Genomic DNA, 14,613 nt, shown 5'->3' on the forward strand with positions numbered 1-14,613 from the left:
TCTAAATCGGATTTAATTCAAGAGCCGTTAATGACAATTGTTCAATTAAGTCGACAGTGTAATTCAATAAATATCCGATTATCGACAATTCAATCGAAAAATAATTCAAATTTCGGTCTATCCCAGTCGGAACATTTTCGAAGTTGAATTACGTATTAAAATGTAATTAATTTCGCCTGTGCACTACGTAACAAAGGACATTAATATTTACAATATTTTCATTTAAAATAATTCGTTTTACATTTAACAACGTAAAACCGGTACTTTTTTCATCTTTTTCTTTTATTTGATTAAAATATTTTTAATTTATTAACATTTGGCTCAATAATTTAGTTCAATATTATCTGCATTTGTTCTTTTTACGATGTGACACCATCGCGAGCAAACAAATATAATAATGTGATATAAAATATTATTAATACACGAAAGCAAAACAATATTTAAATGTCCCAGTCAGACCTTTTCAATCCGAGAAAAGAGGGATTTTTAATATTCCGTTTGGGTATTTTTTATCTCAGGATATATTGCTTTTGAACTCGGACTGAATGACAAATAAGGTTATTTTTATATTTAGATTAGAGTAGATTGCAAAAATTGTTTCTTCTTTACGAATATAGCCTCCGGAAAACCATATTCGAAAAATAACCTTTTGAAAAAAGCTGATCATACGGAATTAACTTATTTTTTGATAACTGACAACAGTTTCTTGAACGAAATGAACTTGTGGGTAGGCTAAGCATCACTGCATTGCGGATGCACACAGAAAAAAAATATCCATAAGCATATACAATTTCAGAAACTTCCTTGTTCGTCAAAAAGCAAGTATCCACGCATTGTATTATTGAACTGAGGTGGCTTTTACTTGATGAAAATCCATTTATCAAAATAAAAAAGAAAGAAAAGAAAGAAAGAATCAAATTTGATAAAGACACGTTGTTGTCGAAACAACTGTCATGTCAAAATATATAATGTCGTGAAAATCTGAACTTTTAGTTATTATTTATTTTCATTGTATTATTCTTACTAGTGAAGAAAATCTTATTCATCTTCTTGGCAGAAATAGGGCTTGCCTGGAAAATTAAAGACTACAGCAGAAAGGAGATCATGCGCAAAGGAACAAATATACACAGCTCAGTAGAACAATTTGTATCTTGATCAATCCAGCAGCCGAGATATTTAAACTTTGTCACTCTCTCCAACGATTCTCCGTTTAAAAGTAATAGGGTCTGGTCAGAATCTACTTTACTCACAATCATATATTTATGTATATGTATGTTAATAGATACGTCTAGTTCTTACAAGCTTCATTGACTCTGTTTACTAAGTTTTGCAGGTCTATGATATTTTCTGGTATAATCATCATCATCGGCATATCGTATATTAGTAACTGTTTGTCCTACAATTACAATTCCTTTTTGACCATTTAGGGATTCTCTGAATATGTTTTCAGAAAAAACGTTGAAGAGAGTGGGGAAGAGTATGAAACCCTGCCTCACGCTCAATAGTAACTGACTTCGATTCACTGTTGTTCACGGTAATGGTAGCCGTTTGCTTAATTCAGATTCGAAATCAGCCTAATGTCTTTGTCATCTAGTTGGATGGTCTGTAGATAAAAATGCTTTATATGACATAAGCATAGAACAAGCAAGAAATGCGTCTCAGAAGTTCAATTCGTTGCGTTCAAATAATACACTAATCATCAAAACAAGAGAAAAGTGATTAAAATGTTACATATGGTCGATTCTTATGTGTGGATGCGAAATATGGACGCTTAATAAAGAAATGCTCAATAAGATCGAAGCATTTGAAATATCGACATACAGGAGAATGTTTAAAATATGCTGGACCACAAAAACCAGAAATGAAGAAGTTCGTCGAACAATGGGACACGGCAGATTCCTTCTGAATATTATCAAGCGACGAAAACTTGAATACCTACACCAGATAATTAGATATGACGCTCTTCGACTTATCCTTAATAGAAAAATAGAAAGAAAAAAGTTGATTATGCGTAAGAGGCTTTCATGGCTAAGAAATCTGAGATAATTGATAGCCCTTGACGCAGATGGGTTACTCCATGTAGCAAAAGATAGGGAAAAAGTAGCACAATTTTCAAAATTACGAGACAAATGCTTGCCTGTCATCATATAGGAGCAAATATGTTTACTAATTGGTAGACCATATTTTATTACTAATACATTTTCGATTTAAGTTTCATTATAATTGTAAGCAACATGTTCAGACACTAAAGTTCACGCCACATATAATATAATTTCTCAGAAAATTGAACATTCTATGTGAGACAGAAGTACGTTTTTTTTTCAGGCAAAAATCAGAGCGCATCGAAGAAGATATTCTTTGCTTATATCGGCGTTTTAATGCATTTGCAATTGACTTCGTATAGACCATACGTCTACCTGAAACGGGTATGAAGACAAACCGCCTAAAATTAACATTTCAAGCAGCTGATCATTAATCACCACCAAGGAATATTCTAAATTAGTTCGCTAAGCAGATACGGCCCGATAATTGAAATTAGTTCATTATCCGGACGAGTTGACCGACTGACACGGGGGGCTCCCTCTGCAATCACGTTTTACAACACGGCAGACGGAGACGGTGGCAACAGTTTGCCCCGCTTCAGAGACGGTCTACCGCTTCGACTAAATGTATTTTATCGCTGCGATTTTAGGGAAGGAAAGTGTAAGATTAAATGTAGCGTTGGTCGTTCGAACGTGGGTTACAATCAACGATTATAAAATGAGAGATAATAACCTGCTAGGGAGTAGTTGTCTCAGAAATAGTAAAGTGTTCATTTAAATTATGTAGACATTGTAAAAACCAACTTAGCTGTTAGCTTTTTTAATTTCAAGAACCACGCTACGCTATTGCTGCGTGTTGACGGATTGTAACTGGTTTAATACTGATGGATCTTTCATTTTGCTTATATCAAACTTCGAAGCTTGCAAAACATGAAAATGCAAATATTGCAATGGCAGTTTGGTTTCTTCATTTCAATATATTTATGATTTATTTTTATTTCATGGTTTTGTAATTTACAAAATGTTATAAGATATTTCGTACTTTATGGATAGTTAACTTGATAATTGTTGCTTCTATTAAGCTTGTATTGCTGCGCACAGAAAAACTGAGAAAAAATTCCGTAACGAAGAATCAAATATTCTGTCGTAACATACTTGAATAGGAATGTTTGATAATCCTGAATTATGATCGGAACAACATAGAAAGGCCATAACTGAAGGTCAATATTGAAGACTGTTTAAGAAAATTAAAATATGCTTTTATAAAATTACCGTCAAAGTTATCCCACCATTGAAAAACTGTAAAAGACTGGTGATATCTTAGGTTGCGTTATTTTTATTCTAGATTCCATTCCAAATTCGAAGTTTGTATTTCCCTTAATGTCGCTTAGCATCATCTTTTTTACCAATCGTTTCGATTGATCGAGGAAAACTTAATTTGTTCGACAGTAGTATTGCTTAATTTTTCAAAGAAACTTCCACAGGCTACTGTAATACTTTTTACAAAACTTCTGGCTTTCTCCTGCGTCTTACGAACTTGCTGACCTTTTGCCAATCATCCCGTTGGCTTTTTCAAAGCTTGACTGAAACTGTGGAGCTAAATGAGGGGCATAAACACAGTCTCGGATGATTGATTCCCATATTGTAGACAGGTAGAGACCTGAGTCGCGATTAAGATGGTTAGTTTGTTATTTGGCCTCATGGTCTACAAACCCTAGTAGATTTTGTTAGACACTTAAACTCTATACACCCTAACATACGTTTTTCCATTCTTACATATTCTACCTACCTACGCACAGACGGATACCTCAATGCATGGTCATATCACCATCCGGCCCAAAAATCATCGGTTATCACTACTATTACTATCTCAGCCCGAGTCACTCAACACAGAATTAAAACATCTTACCTCTGCTCTTCTCTCTAATAATTTCCACATTAAAGATATTAAGTGTTGGATCAAAAAATACACTTCACCACAACCTTCCAATAGCAATGAGGCCGAAAGCAATCCTACACTTGCCACTGTGGTTCTTAATACATTAAAAATGTCACTGACCACATATCAAAAGTTCTAAAGAAGTATAACGTCAAAACCAGATTTACCACTTGTCCAAAAATCTCTCAACGTCTTCGGTCCGTCAAAGATAAAACTCCATTTGAGATGCCTTGAGTTTATAGCATTCCATGCATATGCGGCAAAGCATACATTGGAGAAACCGGATCGATGCTCAAAGAACACGAAATAGCCTTACGACTAAGACGACACAATCACGAAACCGGACATAAAATTTTATTCGATAAAACTAAAATTCTTGCATGTAATCAATTCTTCTACCAACGAAAAATCCGAGAGTCTATAGGAATTCTACAAACGACCTAACAATTTTAACCGTGAGTCAGGTCTCTACCTATCACCAATATGGGAATCAGTCCTCCGAGACGGTGTTTATGCCCCTCATATAGCTCCACCCCCCTCCACAATATATAAGCAGGTACAGAGTAAAATGCGAGCCAGTTTCAGTCAAGCTCTGAAGAAGCCAAAAGGATGATTGGCGAAACGTCAGCAAGTTCGACTCAGCAAAATCCGACGCAGGAGGAAACCAGACGTTTTGTAAAGAGTAGTAGTGTTGGTTATAATGGAATGATCGAGAGTCAAGTAATTATAAACAGGAGGCATTAAAAAGAATTAATAAACCAGATGTAACTGCATTTTTTTAAGTAAAATAAAAATATATTAAGTATAGAATTTGAAATATCCGAGAAACATTCAGGAACGCGTCAACCAAATCAATCGCAATTTTTATACTTTCGGATGATCCCAACTTTCGGTGTTCCGCACTTTCTTTGCATCGAAACTTTTCATTTAATTTGAAATTGAGACGAAATGTTTTCCTCATTTTATTTCTTTGTTAACGGTGTACGAAAAATTCTAAAAAATGAGAATGCAGCGTGCAGCTGATCATTGCAGTGACGGCCAACATAAATGATATGAATGTTCTCGCGAGCTATTTTGGCTCAACTAAAGATGATGTATGATAATGAAGATAACGGCGTCCAGAGTTACTTTGATGTGGACCCATACATAATTGTGGAAAACACTTACTACAAAGAAAATGTTTCGAATACTTATTTCAATTATTCATTCGACTTTTTAATACAAGCAAACACAACATGGAAAATGTGGAAAACATATTTTCAATTGTTTTAAATTATCACACATTCGAGAACCAGGACGAACGAATTCGCATGCTTTGGATGGTGGAAGTATTCGGAATATATCGAGATATTTCAAGAATCGGATTATCGATTATTTTTCATTCGAACGACTCGAGCGCTATTCGGGACAGAAAACTTGGCAGCGCCGGCTAAAATTCAGCGTTTCAGACACGGGGCCAGGCTTAAGTTTTTGACGTCGGCAATTCAATTAAAACTATACTGTCTGTTTTAGCGGAGGTGTTCCCGCCTCCATCGCGCCGCCACTTTTAATTGAATAGAGATATACCGATCACGAAACGTACTGCACGTGTTATTTTATTACGGGATTAAACGCGGAACGTCCACATCTGCCATATACGGACAGCGAGCGTGTTGCAGAAGCAGAATTAAATTGCACGAGGTGTTACTTGTAATACGTTATATACCGTTTGCCGTTACGTACGTAGGCGTAGATGAGATTGAATTATGTCGTGTTTTGTCGTATTGAATTTGATTTATCGGGGATGCATTTGGTTAATTAATGTTTAATATTCAAGGACGTGAGCTCCACTTCGAAATTTGGAATTATGGAATATTCGATTTGTGTCGTCGAAGGATGTTTATAGTCAAATAATAGCGGTTGAACTACCGAGATCATTTTTATTCATGCCAAGAGTTCTTCAACATCTCGCTTGTTTAGGTCGACTTCCAAGCCGGATCCACATTCATATCATAGTCAAATCGTGTACCTAAAGCATTACGCTCATATTAACTACCTCGTATCACTCGTATCATAGAAATCAACTTTGGGAAAGATTACTACAAAAAGATTCTATTTTCAACGTAGAATAGAGGTGCAAAATAAAGACAATAATTGAAAAGTGAAACCTATCAACTGCATGAACTTCTAATTTTGTAGAGACTGCATCGTATCTCCTTTCGTGGTGGGGGTAAACCGACTTTTGACGAGACGCGACGAATTATGCATCTGACACGCGATATATCAGTCAGTTGTCAGTCATTGAAGAGCTCATAAAGGAAATAATTTGTAAAACTATTGGATGAAAAATACAATTTTTGTCTACGCAATATCACATATATTCTTACAAATTATTGCTCACTTAACTAACACCAATTAAGATTGGGTTTGAGTAGCACCCCCATATGTAGGGTGTGCGAACAGGAGACGAGCAAATCTCGTCCTCTCTTTTAAACGTCCTGCTTGGCGAATCATATTGATTCCCTAAGGTAATCAAAGAGACGACTCTTAGAGTCGCTAAGCTTGATGAAAAGCGGAGTGTTCTGTCCAGAACAATGCGCAATGGGCCTGCTGGAGCCTAAGTGCTGTAGTGCAGGCTGTTTCACTTACATATGACATGGAGATGGAGATGTAGCTACATTTAAATGATCCAAATCGTATCGTGGCGAATCAGTGGATGTATTATATTTGTTCTATTATGATATTCCCCACTTCCTTTTTGGATTCGTTTTTTTTTATTTTTAGAGCATTACGAGTACTGGCGGCTGCTGCTTGCAACAGGAAGAAAAATAAATTGATTTTAATTTTAATAAATACCAGTCCCGTTCGCACAATTGATGCACTTAAATTTAAGTGAATGCGAAAAATGCAACAACTTGCCGCGTATCGCATCAAAGTGAAACGATACATTAATACGATATGTTGATACGCTTCGTATATATGTTAACTTAAGGGGTGGCGTAAGGGTTTCAACCCTGAATAAAACGCTCCCCAAAAACCAAAGCACTGATCTATTCGTCTTCTGATGTTAACTTAAGGGGTGGCGTAAGAGTTTCAACCCTGAATAAAATTCTCCCCAAAAACCAAAGTACTGTTCTATTTGATCACCACTTACAACATTGATTGCTTTCGGCTCTTCGGTGCCCACTATTAAGTAGAAGAATAATGGCAATCCAATTATTAAAAAAAAAGTGAGGTTAATAATGGCAATCCCAATTATTAAGTAGAAGAAAAATGGCAATCTCATTGTTGAAAAAAAAAAAAGTGAGGTTAATAATGGTAATTCCATTATTAAAAAAAAAGTGAGACTAATAATGGCAATCCAATTATTAAGTAGAAGAATAATGGCAATCCCATTATTGAAAAAAAAGTGAGGTTAATAATGGCAATCCCATTATTCAGTAGAAGAATAATGGCAATCCCATTATTAATGAGAGGAATAATGGCAATCCCATTATAAAAAAAAATATATTTAAATCATGTGACAATGGCAACCCCGTTGTCTGTTTGTAATGAGTTAAACTTTAAATAGTAGCATTTACAAAAATTCTGTTGTTGGTTTCTAAAATTTTAAATTTTAGAAATAGCGCGAGGACGCTTCCAGAGCAGGATGGCCATATAAGAAATATCTCTAACATATATGCAACAACTAAATATCCGACCTCTGTATTACCCAATATTAACACTACCATAACAAGAGTCAGTCTCGGTCGTCGCCCGTAACGTTGCCAATCTCCCTCTCTACTCTTTCGCACTTTTTTATTGCATATCGAACAAGTATATGGGCCATATGTTCATTGTGATTGATTCATTCGTTGTTGAAATGATTAGTTTTGTAGATGGCTACAACAATAAATGCTTAATCCACTCCCACATGTTTATAATAAATGTGGCGAAACTGACTTTTTGTAAGAATATTTTAGTTTCTAGATAACAAGCTAAATTTATTTTCTTAATAGCATTCTCGCAGTTAATGATCGTCAATCGCCGTCAGTCGCGCGCAAAAAAAATGTCTTTATATGGATCTTATATGTATCGCCATTTGCCGATACGAAATGTTTCAAATACGAATACGAAGCTTTAAGAAAGGCTAATTTTCCAGTTGTTGTGTGACAAAGATTTGAATCACTCTGCGACACTTAAGTTAATTTTGACGCTTATGAAAAAAGGTTTGGTGAGAGACAAGAGTTTGAGATACGTATACTACTCGACTCAACCTCTGCTGGTTAGACCTGGATAACTTTATTAGGTAGTCAAAGCTCAATGGCTCGAACAAGTAAAGCAAAAAAAAGTTTTAAACAACGTACAGTAGTTCAAAGATATTCCGTCATCTATTTATAACGTTAAACATTTCTTATAAAAATCATTTTGTTAACTCGCCATAGGTAATTAATCACGCGAGTTCATTTTGACGTTAAAACCGACCATAAAAGCACACAAAATACGACTGGGGCTTCGATAAGTCGTTGTGTCCCGATATTTACTGTGATCCTTATAATAAACCTCAGAAAAAGTTGTCGTGGCCGGCTATAAATCAGGATAGAGGCAAGCGGTTGCCGATAAATAAGAAACATTCGACCGGGACGGTCCATCTGGGGCCAGATCCAGACTGTAACATCAGCACATCGAACGCTGAAGCACGGACGCGTAAAATGAACCACCATTACTCGAAGCGTCACGTGAACTCAACTGCAACCCAAATGGCGCTTCAGTTGGAAGCACGAGGCGCGTTTGATTGAACCTTGTAAAAATCCGATAAGAATTGAGGCCGCTAATTTGCCCAGTCAAGAATGTTAATATTTAACATCTATGATTTTTTCTTTATTAATACAAGATGCATTAAACATTTTTGAATCACATGGAAATCAAAAATATTGTGTAGAATTTTGTAGAAAGAAGTGATCTATTAGCACCTTTTTTGTTTTTCTTGTACTTTTATCTTTATTTTAAATCCAGAATTGGCATTAAAATCTCACACTTCGAACGGAATATTTTATATCAGATAGATAAAATAAGTATGTAAAATATTTGTCATCGTCTGAAGAGATGATTCAATTGTTTGGAAAGTCTATACTTTCCGAACTTTTTCTAAATAAATAACGTTCCGATGTGCAGTCATGTGGTGTAAGTCTACAACGCCTGTAGGTACAGTTTTCCAGATACACTTTCTCCCTGCTTCGCTATATGTCAGCACCTTAGGGCCTCTGCTTTTTAGTAGACGACAAAGTTGACACTCCCCGTATTGTTCGATAAATTGGGAGTTATTGAAACATGCTTTTTTTGTCAACGAAACCCCAACTAACCAAAACCTATTTCAATAAATTTATATCGAAATTATTGAATTTTTAATTTAGCAATTGGTCTAACATCTTTCTAAGTAATGAAAATTGGTTGCGAATTTCGTCACACAATGTTTGTTTCAGCGAGCGTCTCTATAAATCAAAACACTAAAATATGTAAAACAGATCATTTTTCTCTTCGGCCGGGGCAGGTGGACCATCAAAATCCTATCGCGACGAAACAAATAGAAATGAAAAATGTGCTTATCAAACAAAAACAGAATCTTGTTTATTGTCGAGGAAATTGGATTTTTTTTCTCTTTTTCGCTGTTTGCCCGTTCTCGGGATATTGACAATTTGTGAATTGGCGTTGAAGAAACCTTTATGCGCGTCCCGATAAAATCGTTTAAATTATATCTTTGTTTTTCCGCTTCCAAATTATATTTTAGAAACATTTTGTGTACATTTCGACACAGCGACTTACCCGGTGGTAAATAAGAGTATTCGTTTTTCTATTTTAAAATGCGACAATTTGAAAAAAATTAAAAAAATATTTAATTTGTTGGTAGGCACAAAAGCTATATGTATGTTTCCCAGAAAATAAGGAAATATATTACGCATTGAATAAAAAACCGATGTGCTGTACGACTTACTATAATTTTTTCAATTCAGGACCTTTAACTAAAAATAAGGCCGATAAAGTTGCTAGCGAATTTGATTTTAAAAAATGGTGACGTTATAGAGCACCAATCAACATGACCAAATGAATTGAAAATGATGTGGCTAAATTGCTATGCGTTTCATGAGCGACTTTTAAGTTCATGACCATGAAAAACTTTGAAATGTAAATATATCAAATATATCTAAACCGTATGAAAGCCTCTTCTTATGTTGGAGTTCAAAAACAAATGTTGGATTGTTAGATCGGTCGTTGTGTTGCAAAAATGTACCGATACACTGATTTACTAAGCACTCCGCTCGTATCTAATCAAACTTGTGACCAAAATGGCGTTTATTAAACTTGGTGAATAAAATATCAATCGTATTATATGGGTATCACAGACTCTATTTACCAAGTACGAGTTCATTTGACACGAGCGGAACGAGTGTTTAATAAACGAGTGAGTTAAAAAGTTTAACGAACATACTATACATTTTCTACGACCGTTAGTTTTTGGGTACATTTTCGCAAAACACGAATATATTCACTGACATGACTGTCATAATTGACAAACGTCAAAATTCAAAGCGTGGGAAATATCTCCGAAAATATCCGATTGCTCCCAAACCCATGCGGTAGAATCCGGGAAATGTTCGAAGTGGCTCCGATTCGTGGGAAACGAAACTGACCTGGTAAAGCGACGCTTCCCGCACGTTAGATCGGTGCGCAATTCGGTATTTTACAGACGGGTGTAGAAAAAACAAATTAACAGCTCATGGTGATTGTTTCCGTCATGTAAGAGTTAATATTAGGATTATAACTACGACTCGAAATATTCTTGTGTATTATTCTTTAAGCCGTCAGAAAAAAAAAAAGAAAAAAAACAGGAAGTCCGGCACTAACATTAATCAGGAAGTTGACGGCGACTCTAAAGACGTTATTTTATTTATCTTGGAACTCTTCTGGGAGTTGTTTTGGATAAGCGAATAAGCGGATTTCCGGATTATAAGTTCCGGAATTCCTGTCACGGAAGAAGGAAATTCGGTATCTTAAGAGTTCTTTCCGTGTTTCTATATACGCGCCAAAAAGTAAAGAACTGAGAGAAAAAAGGTAAATTAATATTTAATTTAAAGTGAAAAATTTATTTACAGACTAAATGTCTAGATAATACCCTCTAAGTGAGGAGTGTACATGGAAAATTTTGTGTTACACAATTTTATATTGTATCTACCTACGAACGAATAACGAAAGTGTTTCAAATAATAGCAGAATAGCAAGTTCCGTCGCAGAATCTAATTTTGCAACTAAATAATTACTTAAAAATAATAGAACAAAATGAAAATTTCAATTGTGTCTGGTTTAAATATCTATAACTCATATCCTTTTCAAGTGCGTTTACAACATTTGTGTATATAACGAGTTTTTTATTCATTTATAAAATATTATTTAACTTCGATGATAAGGAGTATAGCTGATAAAAAAAATTCGCTTAAAAACAATATTGGACCAAAAGAAAAATGATCCTGCTTTTTACAAAACTTCTCGATTCCTCCTGCGTCGGTTTTTGCTTAGTCGAAATTGCTGACGTTTCGCCAATCACCAGTTTCAGTCAAGCTCTGAAGAAGCCAACAGGATCATTGGCGAAACGTCAGCAATTTAGACTAAGCAAAAACCGACGCACGAGGAATCCAGAAGTTTTGTAAAAAGCATTACAGGTAGCCTGTTGAAAAATTAAAAAAAATATATTCTATTCTGAAACAGAATATTTCTGTTATGTTAAGTAAAGTTGCTTTTAGGAATAAATGAAGTTTTTCTATTAATTATTCCGAAGATTTAATTTTCTCGATTTTGGCCGCTACGTAATCGAGAAAATAAAGACGTGGCCAAGGTTCGAACGAAAGGGGTCGAAACCTTACTATATTGAAATAATGTTGTGGTCTTTTGTTACAGACGGGGAGCCCATCAAATTGCCCGAAAACTTGGAGAGCCTTCCGCGAGCTGACCACTTTCCCACCCAGAGGCACCGCTGGAATACGAATGAGGTACACGAACCGTTTTCTTATTTACTAGAGTGTTAATAATGCAGGCGTTCTGGCCCGACAGCTGAGAGTAGCTAACCTCTCTTATTTCCTTAATAAAACACTCGCTTGAAACGGGTTTGGATATACCAATGTTGTATTTGACACCTATGGAAACGTTTTGCTTCATACATTTTGGCCAGGTTGATAAAACTAATTTGGTCCCATCTTCAGAAATGGTATCTAGAAACCGATTCTCCTGATGACTGAATGAGCTAGCTAAGTGTCTTCATGAATGGAAGTAATAATAGAAGGGTAAAAATTGTTTCGATTATAAACACTGATAACAACTTACACGCTCAATGATTAGAAATCTAATACATTAAATTTCATGTGATGTTTTTCTGTCTCTTTACAATATTTTAGATACAAAATTCCTCGACTTATCCTGTTAAGAAAAAATAAATAATGTGACGATGAATAGAAATTTAAATTAGTACTGAATTGAACGTTGCGTTGCCACAGCTTCAACATTCACGTCATAAAATAAAATTGTACTACTTTTTTACAAACTCAAGAACTTAATCTGACTTGTCTTTTCATTAAATGTCTTATGACAATTCAAAACTAACTAGTATGTTAGTTTTATTACAAATCTTTCCTGTCTTTATCTCTCTTGCACAGTGTTCTAGGGCAGTAATATCTGCTTGCACCATTGTTGCTGACTTGCCTGTAGAAAATATAGAATTTTATTTTCGTTGTGGATTCATTGATTTCGGCTCCTATACATTTTTGAGTTTTTGGTTGTCAGTGTGCTAGATTATTACGTCTGCACTTTTGACGGGCCAATTTTTCATTCTTCTCTGGTTAGGTGAATCCTGTAGTGTGCATTTGTTTTACTTTTTGGGTTGGGCAGTTTAGGACGTGTAGGTAATTTTTTTAGTAAAATATTTTTAAATTTTTGAAAATACATATTTATTGTCAAAATATTAAAATACAAATAAAACAAGTGGTTTTACTTAAAAAATAAACATTTTATTGAACAATACAATAACTACCTACCTATAGAACCTTTTTATACAAATACTAACTACAAAAAACTCAGGAACTTTCCTCTATGCGAAGTAAAAAATAAGTTAATACTTTGGTAACAAAAACATTAAAAAGTTAATATCGAAGTATAAATTTTACGTATTTACTTTTTTGGCATTTTTGCGACGGTATGTATGTTACTGACATGGTGCTGTAGCATTTACTGCAGCGATTTCCTATTACTCTTTTCGAACCTTCTACTTCTTTTAGAATGCAACGCGGCTTTGGTCCTCGTGAGATGGATGGACGAGAGGTATCCAGCAACTCTGGAGCTTCAATTAGAGTTTCTCCTTTTTTTAACTTAGCCTTAACTACGTCCTGAGGATTTCACTTTCGATTTGCTCTTAATGTCCTCACTAACTAGGTTTGTCTGTCAATAAGTCTTTCCATCAATTCCATGACAACCTTCTCAGAAACGGAAACATCATCTAGTTTTTCGTTTCCGGTGCAAACCTTGAAAGCCCAAGTGTAGCCACCAAAAATGAATAACTTGAACAATTTTATGCCAAAACGGTGTTGCTTATGCACGTGGAACATCCCTAAAAGACTTTCGAATCTATTTATGCTCATAATTTGAGGTATACGATTTTGATAAATCGATTTAGTGGACCAACGGTTTCCTATGTGTGGTAGAGCAAGAAGCCTCATCCATAATATGATACTCAAAAATATTCGCATTTCTGTAGGATTAGTATCCACCCATTCTGAAACCTTGTTCCTCTGCCTTGGATTAGCTGCTGCAGCACCAATTCTGTTTGTCGTAATCACAAATAGATCTATGATTTCATCATCAATAAAATGGTTAAAAAACTCTACAGAGCTCTTTCCTCTATTTTTAGCCCTGACATTGGGATCAACACCAACGTTCTGACGGCTCACATTAAATGATACGCGGTTTCCTTGAAGGTGATCCTATGTTTTTTTTGTGAATAATTGTGCGAAGGGTATTTTGTCATCAGAATCTTCTTCAGAGCATGATACACTGGACGAGCGTGATCTATCGTCGCTTTCAACAACGAAGTCTCTTCAGAAATGATTGCGTCATTGTCCGAAATATTATCCAGTTCCCTAATCAGCTCTTCTTCTGTTAAAAATTTTTTAGAAGTCATATATGTTGAAATCTAAAACAAAATAGAAAGACCTACACCAAAAATTAACAAAAAATAAATAAATAATGTAGTGCCCCTCGGTGGACACGCGGTTCCAGGAGGTGATTTTACATTCTGGGACCGCGTTTCCCCTGGTGGGTCACGACAAAAAAATGGAAAAAACGGGAAAAATATAAATAAAAGTCACTAGCAAACGCATTAACATTTATTAAAGTCAATGATCACAAACATCAAACAAAATATAAGTTTGGTCCCGAGGAGTAATGTAGAAATGCCCACCTGTGGGCACGCAAGTTTCGACGTGTTAAACACTAACTTCATCACACACAAGCGATTGCCATTCCACTGTTGTGAAAATTTCCCCATCGGCCACAGAACAAATCAGTTTTTTTCAGAAAAATAAGTAGGAAAATATATAATAAAAACAGCAAAATTTCAATGCTTTTACTTTATGT

The 14,613-nt window shown here is 35.2% G+C and overlaps 1 protein-coding gene across 19 annotated transcripts in view; it reads left to right on the forward strand.

Annotated features, from left to right (window-relative positions):
• Positions 1 to 14,613, forward strand: part of LOC132704084 (calmodulin-binding transcription activator 2) — a 426,963-nt gene that overhangs the window by 286,529 nt on the left and 125,821 nt on the right. For all 19 annotated transcript variants that reach the window (XM_060673822.1, XM_060673821.1, XM_060673825.1 and 16 more), the window contains one exon: positions 11,890 to 11,981. In XM_060673822.1, coding sequence (XP_060529805.1) covers positions 11,890 to 11,981 — 92 coding nt within the window. The remainder of the gene's footprint in view (positions 1 to 11,889; positions 11,982 to 14,613) is intronic.

This window comes from Cylas formicarius, unplaced genomic scaffold (genome assembly GCF_029955315.1).
Source record: "Cylas formicarius isolate icCylForm1 unplaced genomic scaffold, icCylForm1.1 PGA_scaffold_6__28_contigs__length_40554024, whole genome shotgun sequence".
Lineage (NCBI taxonomy): Eukaryota > Metazoa > Arthropoda > Insecta > Coleoptera > Brentidae > Cylas > Cylas formicarius.